This window comes from Pithys albifrons, chromosome 31, assembly GCF_047495875.1.
Source record: "Pithys albifrons albifrons isolate INPA30051 chromosome 31, PitAlb_v1, whole genome shotgun sequence".
Classification (NCBI taxonomy): domain Eukaryota; kingdom Metazoa; phylum Chordata; class Aves; order Passeriformes; family Thamnophilidae; genus Pithys; species Pithys albifrons.
This window is the reverse complement of record NC_092488.1, coordinates 91,039-98,607: the sequence shown is the minus strand read 5'-3', so window position 1 is coordinate 98,607 and position 7,569 is coordinate 91,039. Positions and strand designations below refer to the sequence as shown.

At 52.5% G+C, this 7,569-nt stretch overlaps 2 protein-coding genes across 2 annotated transcripts; one reads left to right on the top strand and one right to left on the bottom strand.

Moving 5' to 3' along the window:
• Positions 1-279: 279 nt before the first annotated feature.
• Positions 280-1,245, bottom strand: LOC139684029 (olfactory receptor 14J1-like). Its single transcript, XM_071579639.1, has one exon. It carries the CDS (start codon positions 1,243-1,245, stop codon positions 280-282), a length of 966 nt encoding a protein of 321 aa, XP_071435740.1.
• A 4,583-nt stretch (positions 1,246-5,828) lies between these two features.
• On the top strand, positions 5,829-6,569 carry LOC139684062 (olfactory receptor 14C36-like). Its single transcript, XM_071579666.1, has one exon. It carries the CDS (start codon positions 5,829-5,831, stop codon positions 6,567-6,569), a length of 741 nt encoding a protein of 246 aa, XP_071435767.1.
• Positions 6,570-7,569: the final 1,000 nt, after the last annotated feature.

Below are 7,569 nucleotides of genomic sequence, written 5' to 3'. Positions count from 1 at the left end.
ACCTCCTGACAGTGGTTCTGTGGCTCCTTTGTGCCCCACTGCCCCTCAGCTGAACCCACAGCCCCCTGTGCAGCCCCAGCCCAGGTCAGGAGCATCCAGGGTGGGGAACAGCCCCTATGATGGGATGCCCAGGGCAGTCCTTGGGCTTGGTCACACACGATGGAGAGGATAAATAACGGAAAAGAATGAATAATGACATTTTTTGAATAACATAAAATCAGGAGGAGGAAAAAAAGTAAAATTATAAATGAGAACAGCCTTGGCCTCTCATGACATACACTATGAGCCATTGGCAAAGCAAAGCAGGGAGTCTCTGGCTGCTGCAAAGCATCCAGTCATCATTTTCCTCACAGCATCCTTGAGCTCCTGGTTCCTCAGGCTGTAGATGAGGGGGTTCAATGTTGGAGGTACCACTGAGTAGAGAACTGACACCACCAGATCCAGGGATGGGAAAGAGACAGAAAGAGGCTTCAGGTGGGCAAATAAGACAGTGGTGACAAACAGGGAGACCACAACCAGGTGAGGGAGGCACGTGGAAAAGGCTTTGTGCCTTCCCTGCTCAGAGGGGATCCTCAGCACAGCCCTGAAGATCTGCACATAGGAGAAAACTATGAAAATGAAACAACCCACAAATAGAAAAGCACTAACCACAATGAGCCCAAGTTCCCTGAGGTAGGAGTTTGAGCAGGAGAGCTTGAGGATCTGGGGGATTTCACAGAAGAACTGGCCCAGGGTATTGCCTTGGCACAGGGGCAGGGAAAATGTATTGGCTGTGTGCAGCAGAGAGTAGAGAAACACAGTGGCCCAGGCAGCTGCTGCCATGTGGGCACAAGCTCTGCTGCCCAGGAGGGTCCCGTAGTGCAGGGGTTTGCAGATGGCAACGTAGCGGTCGTAGCACATGATGGTGAGGAGGGAATACTCTGTTGTGATGAAGAAGACGAAAAAAAAAAGCTGTGCAGCACATCCCATGTAGGAGATGGTCCTGGTGTCCCAGAGGGAATTGTGCATGGCTTTGGGGACAGTGGTGCAGATGGAGCCCAGGTCTGTGAGGGACAGGTTGAGCAGGAAGAAGTGCATGGGGGTGTGCAGGTGGTGGTCAGAGGCTACGGCGCTGATGATGAGGCCGTTGCCCAGGAGGGCAGCCAGGGAGATGCCCAGGAAGATCCACACATGCAGGAGCTGCAGCTGCCTCGTGTCTGCCAATGCCAGCAGGAAGAAGTGGCTGATGGAGCTGCTGTTGGACATTTGCTGTCTCTGGGTACTGGCACCTGTCCAAGCAGAAAAAGCAGTAAGTAGTTACTGTAGATGTCTCTGAAAAGAAAACTTTGCCTGTCCTCATGTAAACCCTTTAAATCACCTCTTCTCATTCTCAAGAATTCTTTGGGTGGTCATTTTAGAACTTCTGGAGAGGCCTGGCTCAGAAAGCTCTAAGGAATAACGAGCTCTGCTGATTTTCTGCAGGAATCAGTTGTACTCTACAACAGCAGATAAATAAATAGGAACTGGGAGTGATGTATTTTTAAACTCATTCATGGCACTAAACAGCTTCTCAGCCTTGTCACTCACAGTTCAAATGACTGCACAGCACAGCTGTGGACTCATAGTTGTTTTTCCTTCCAGTCGCTCCACCACAGGGAGTGGAGTTTTTAAGGCACAAATCCTTTGCATTTATACTCGTGCCTAACACAAACCTGGCAGGTCCTGTGAATCAAAGGGATCATCCATTCCTGCAGTGTGGGGCAGACAGTGTGTCCATCAGCCCTGCTCTCAGCTGCCCAAGGCTGTCACCTCTTTGACCTGCAGGGCAAAGGCACTCAAGTGTTCTCATGAGGAGAAGCTGCACACTGCTGAGAGCTGGTGACTTCAGTTTGCAAGTGCACATCTCCAAACTCCTCATCCTGTCTCATCCTACCCAAGGCAGATCTCAGCTCTCCCCTCCCAGCCAGGGGCACACAGGGCTCATTGCAGCTGCCTGCACACACCTTGCAGCCCCACTGCCATGGCCTCGGTGCTGAGGGGCTGTGGGGAACACAGAGCTGCAGTGGCACAGCTGTGCCCTTCAGGAAGGCAGCCTGCAGCACAGCAGGATCACCCAGGGAAAGGGCTGAATGTCCCAGAGGTGTTACATCCTCAGTGGAGAGTCCTGTAGACCCATTGCTTGGAGCTCCCACCTGAGCTGGGAACAAAGGCAGCATGAAGAGGAGGAGAAATGGGGAAATTGTGCCCCACTCCTCTGGAGACCCCACAGGGACAAGCAGATGGGCAAAGGGAGTTTCCCCTCATCAGGGCTCTGTGTGTCAAGAGATGCCCCTGACCCCATGGCCTTTGAGGTAAAGGCTCTCCTGGCTATTGGAGGAGATCAGGGGCTTCTTCTGGGAAAAAATCAGCAGAGTAGGAGATGGCCAGAGCAGCCCTAACTGCCCTGCCACGGCATTTCAGCAGCAACTCCCTCTCACTCCCTGCCCAGGGCTCTGCTCCCTGGAGCTGTCCCTGCCAGCAGCTGCTTCCCTGTGCCCAGGGCTGTGCCCTGGCAGTGCTCCCAAAGCCCATCCCAGCCCTGGGTGCTCAGCTCTGCCCTGTAGAGCCCTCCCAGCACAGGGCAATGCCCAGAGGCAGTTCTGGTTGTGCTGGGGTTTGGAAGAAGCTCAGAAATTCATGAGAAATGGAATCTCAGTGCCTTCATATGAGAAGAAAAATAAATTGCCATCTCCATCTCCCCCCCCAGACCACGAAGAGTGGAAAACTCAAAGCACAGACTCTCCCTTCAGGTTAATGCTGCCTTGATGTCTTTATTAATGTAACCTTGAGTGATCTGAAGCTGTGAGCAGCTCTGACCCCACTGCACCCATTCACCTGCAGAAGGACCCTGCCCTGACAGGTGTCACACCTTCACCCAGATCTTATTCCTGGAGCACTCTGGGAGATCCCCAGGAAGGCTGAGAGTGCCCCTGGCAGCAGCAGAGCCCCTGCCCTGACACTCAGTCCCCTGAATGAAGGGACCCTGCTCGGACAGAGAAGCCCTGGGCACCCCTGGCTAAGCACCCACCTTCCCACCCTCGTGCCATCCCCAGAAGAAAGATTTCATGCTGTGTCTCTCTGATGATGCCACAGGTTGTCCTTGCTCTGGAGCATGTCCTCCTCCACAAAAAGGAACCCTGAGAGCCATCCTGCCAAATGTGAGCTGCAGCAACATGTGTGAGCTCTGGGAGAGCCCTCCAGCACACTCCTGTATTGCCCTGAACCCAGAGACTTACTGTGTTAAGGACTGTTCAGGTGATTCCATCAGTGAACTCTCAGCATTCTGACACTCCACAAAGCCTCTCATCAGTGTCTTACTTCTCTCCTCTGCCCTGGGTGTCTGCAGGCAGTGCCCTGAGCCCTGCTGGGCTGTGCACAGGAGCTGCTCCTGGGCAGAGCTGTCTCTCTGTAGCACTGCCCGCTTGCCAGGAGCTCCCTGTGTGCCAGGAGCCCGGCCCAGCTCAGCAGCACAGCAACAGCCCCTGGGGGGAATTTCGTGCTTAATCCCTGAACACCAGGCCCTGAGTGGAACTTGAGAAAACCTCTCAAGAATAGAAAGTCTTCTTCCAACTGCAAAGTTTCTTGTAGATTTAATGGGTCCCACTGAGGGACACAATGGAGAAAATGTCCCCAGCATTCAGTTAGAGCAGAAAACTGGAGGTAGTGATGGAAGGTGGGACATGCAAATTAAAGTTGGCTCTGATGTTGAATAAACCCAGGTGTGTTTAACTAACCGAGAGGTCTAAGCCTTGACCTTGTAAAGGAAATATCACAGCCATGCCACCCAGCCCCTGGGAAGGCAGATCCTGTTCCTCCCTCATTCCTCAGGGCTCTTCGTAGGGCACTGGGATGTGGGGATGTGGAGATGTGAAATGCCAGGGGCAGGATGATGGGGTGGCACCTCCCAGGCTGCTGAACAGGGACTAGGAGGCATCTAGGTGGTGGCCGGTCACCAGTGGTGTTCCCCAGGGGTCAGTGTTGGGTCCAGTCCTGTTCAACATCTTTATTGATGATTTAGGTGAGGGGATTGAGTCCATCATCAGCAAATTTGCTGATGACCCCAAGTTGGGAGGGAGTGTCGACCTGCTGGAAGGCAGGAGGGCTCTGCAGAGGGATCTGGAGAGACTTGAGAGATGGGCTGATTCCAATGGGATGAAGTTCAACAAGGCCAAGTGCCGGGTCCTGCCCTTTGGCCACAACAACCCCCTGCAGCGCTCCAGGCTGGGCACAGAGTGGCTGGAGAGCAGCCAGGCAGAGGGACCTGGGGGTACTAATTGACAGGAAGCTCAACATGAGCCAACAGTGTGCCCAGGGGGCCCAGAAGGCCAGTGGGATCCTGTCTTGGAGCAAAAATAGCGTGGCCAGCAGGCCCAGGGCAGTGACCCTTCCCCTGGACTCTGCATTGGTGAGGCCACACCTTGAGTGTTGTGTTCAGTTCTGGACTCCTCAGTTCAGGAAAGAGATTGAGGGGCTGGAGCGGATCCAGAGAAGAGCAACAAGGCTGGAGAAGGGACTGGAGCACAAGTGCTGTGGTGAGAGGCTGAGGGAGCTCAGGTTGTTTAGCCTGGAGAAGAGGAGGCTCAGAGGTGACCTCAGCACTGTCTAGAACAACCTGAAGGGAAGTTCCAGCCAGGTGGGGATTGGTCTCTTCCCCCAGGCACTCAGCAACAGGACAAGGGGGCACTGGCTCAAGCTCTGCCAGGAGAAATTTAAGTTGGATATCAGAAAAAAAATCTTTACAGAGAGAGTGCTCAGGCATTGGAATGACCTGCCCAGAGAGGTGGTGTATTCACCATCCCTGGAGATTTTTAAACGCGGATTAGACATGGTGCTGAGTGCCATGATCTGGTAAATGGACTGGAGTTGGACCAACAGTTGGACTCGATGATCCCGGAGGTCTTTTCCAACCCAATTGATTCTATGATTCTATGATTCTATGTTTCTAAAGTGAGGAGTTTGTTAGTCTTCCATTTCGCCCTGGATTCCTGGATTGCTCTGCTCTCAGCAGTGTGCAGTTTTGTTTTAGGGGAACAGTTGAGTGTGATGCTCATCCAGCTCAAAGCTGCCATCACAGGGCAGCTGAGAACAGCACTGTTGGGCAGAGCAGCTCTTCTCTCTGCACCAAGGGACCATCTCTTTGCCTCTCAGAATTCACAAGACTTGACCTGCAGTGCAATATAAATATCGAGAACTTCAAACACCCACAACCACTTCAGGCTTTGGTGGGTCCAAGTGGGAGAGCAAATGCAAAGAATTTCCTGAACTCAGTTCTTCTGTTTGGTAAGTTGCAAACAGGAATGCTGAAAATCTCTTGGAAGTATCACAAATCCATTTAATTTCAGATCACGCTGTGTTCTGAGTTCCCACTTGCTGCAGAGCAAGAAGGACTCCTGGAAAGCCCATCAGGCAGCAAAATCCATTGCTCAGGGGAAGGAGCTGGTGGTCTGACTGAGGAGAGAGAGCCTGAGAGTGGGGTGGCTGTGAGATATGCTGTAAATTCTCCTTGTACAAGTCTGGCCTAATCAACTTCTGCCTCTTCCTTCTAAACAGATCAAATTACTCTGAAGAAGCAAATGTCCAACAGCAGCTCCATCAGCCACTTCCTCCTCCTGCCATTGGCAGACACGTGGCAGCTCCAGCTCCTGCACTTGTGGCTCTTCCTGGGCATCTCCCTGGCTGCCCTCCTGGGCAACGGCCTCATCATCAGCGCCGTAGCCTCTGACCACCACCTGCACACCCCCATGCACTTCTTCCTGCTCAACCTGTCCCTCATAGACCTGGGCTCCATCTGCACCACTGTCCCCAAGGCCATGCACAACTCCCTCTGGGACACCAGGACCATCTCCTATGCAGGATGTACTGCAGAGGCCTTCTTGCTTATCTTCTTTCTCAGAACAGAGCTTTCCCTCCTCACCATCATGTGCTACGACCGCTACGTTGCCATCTGCAAACCCCTGCACTACGGGACCCTCCTGGGCAGCAGAGCTTGTGCCCACATGGCAGCAGCTGCCTGGGCCAGTGCCTGTCTCTATGCTCTGCTGCACACAGTCAATACATTTTCCCTGCCCCTGTGCCAGGGCAACACCCTGGGCCAGTTCTTCTGTGAAGTGCCTGCAATCCTCAAGCTCTCTTGCTCACACTCCTACCTCAGGGAACTTTATCTGTTTGTCATTAGTGTTCGTTTAGTTTTTGTTTGTTTCATTTTCATAGTTTTCCCCTATGTGCAGATCTTCAGGACTGTGCAGAGGATCCCCTCTGAGCAGGGACAGCACAAAACCTTTTCTACATTCCTCCCTCACCTGGCTGTGGTCTCCCTATTTATAACCACTGGCACATTTGCCCACCTGAAGCCTCCCTTCATCTCCTCCCCATCCATGGATTTGGTGGTGGCAGTTCTATACTCGGTGGTGCCTCCAACACTGAACCCCCTCATCTACAGCCTGAGGAACCAGGAGCTCAAGGATGCCCCGAGGAATTTGATTACTGGATGCTCTTTAGAAGATTCAAACTTCCTGTTGTCTTCTGCAAGGAATTCAGAATGGAACTCATGACAGGCCCATCCTTCCTTCTCAGGTTTTTGATAGGGATCATTCTGTTCATCTTCTCATAATCTTGTGCACACTGAAATTTGATAATTAATCTCCTTTCTGATCTTGTGTCAACCTACTCAGTTTAACTCAGAGGCCATCTAAATGAGGAATCTTTCTCTCTGAACAATTAAATAAAATAGAGGACTCTACTTAATTTATTTGATTCTTCTTTGTAGATGTTCATGAAGGGCCCTGCAGGACAATGTGTGTTGACAGAGGGGAGGGGAAAAGAGTCCCAGCACAGCAACACTACCAAGATGCACCAGCACTTGTTCTTTTCAGAGCTTCCATTTCTACTTCCACACTCTCCTTCCCAGCCCTGCTGTTGCTGTAAGGCCTGAATGCTCTGCCAGCTCGGTCACATCCTGCTGTGCGTCTGTCCTGGGCTCACAGGCAGGGACAGGCCATGGGCACTGCTGGGACACAGCTCCATCAGGAAAGGGCATCTCCTGAGGACAGGGCAGGAAGACTTTTCTCTTCCTCCAAAGTCACTGTCAGGAATGTGCCCAAGAAAGTTCCCTGGCAAAGCAAATCCCAGTGCCCATTTGAAGGGTGTGAGTGTGTAGGGTCGGGTCGGGGCACTCAGCAGTTTCCTTGCACAGCCAGATCTCCTGGGACAGACATGAAGGACCTGCAGAGCAGGGTCTGGGCTGTGCCTTTGTTCCATGGACAGCCTGGGAAGGTGCCCCAAGGCAATTGTCACAGACCAGCCTATGCAACCAACATTCCCAGCACTGGCCTCTCACCCCATCTACAAGAGGCTGTTTGTCTCTCCACAAAGAGACACCAAGTGGTCAGGTCAGAAGTCCATGTTTGTTTTGTAGAGAGGAGACTTCAGCACCTGCATTGTGTATTTGTGTGGGGGCACGAACTCAAGGGAGCACAAACAGCATCAGCTACTCCTGGGGCGTCATAAATCCAGTAGGACAGGAAGTGTCCTGAGGTCACTTCACTCTGAGAG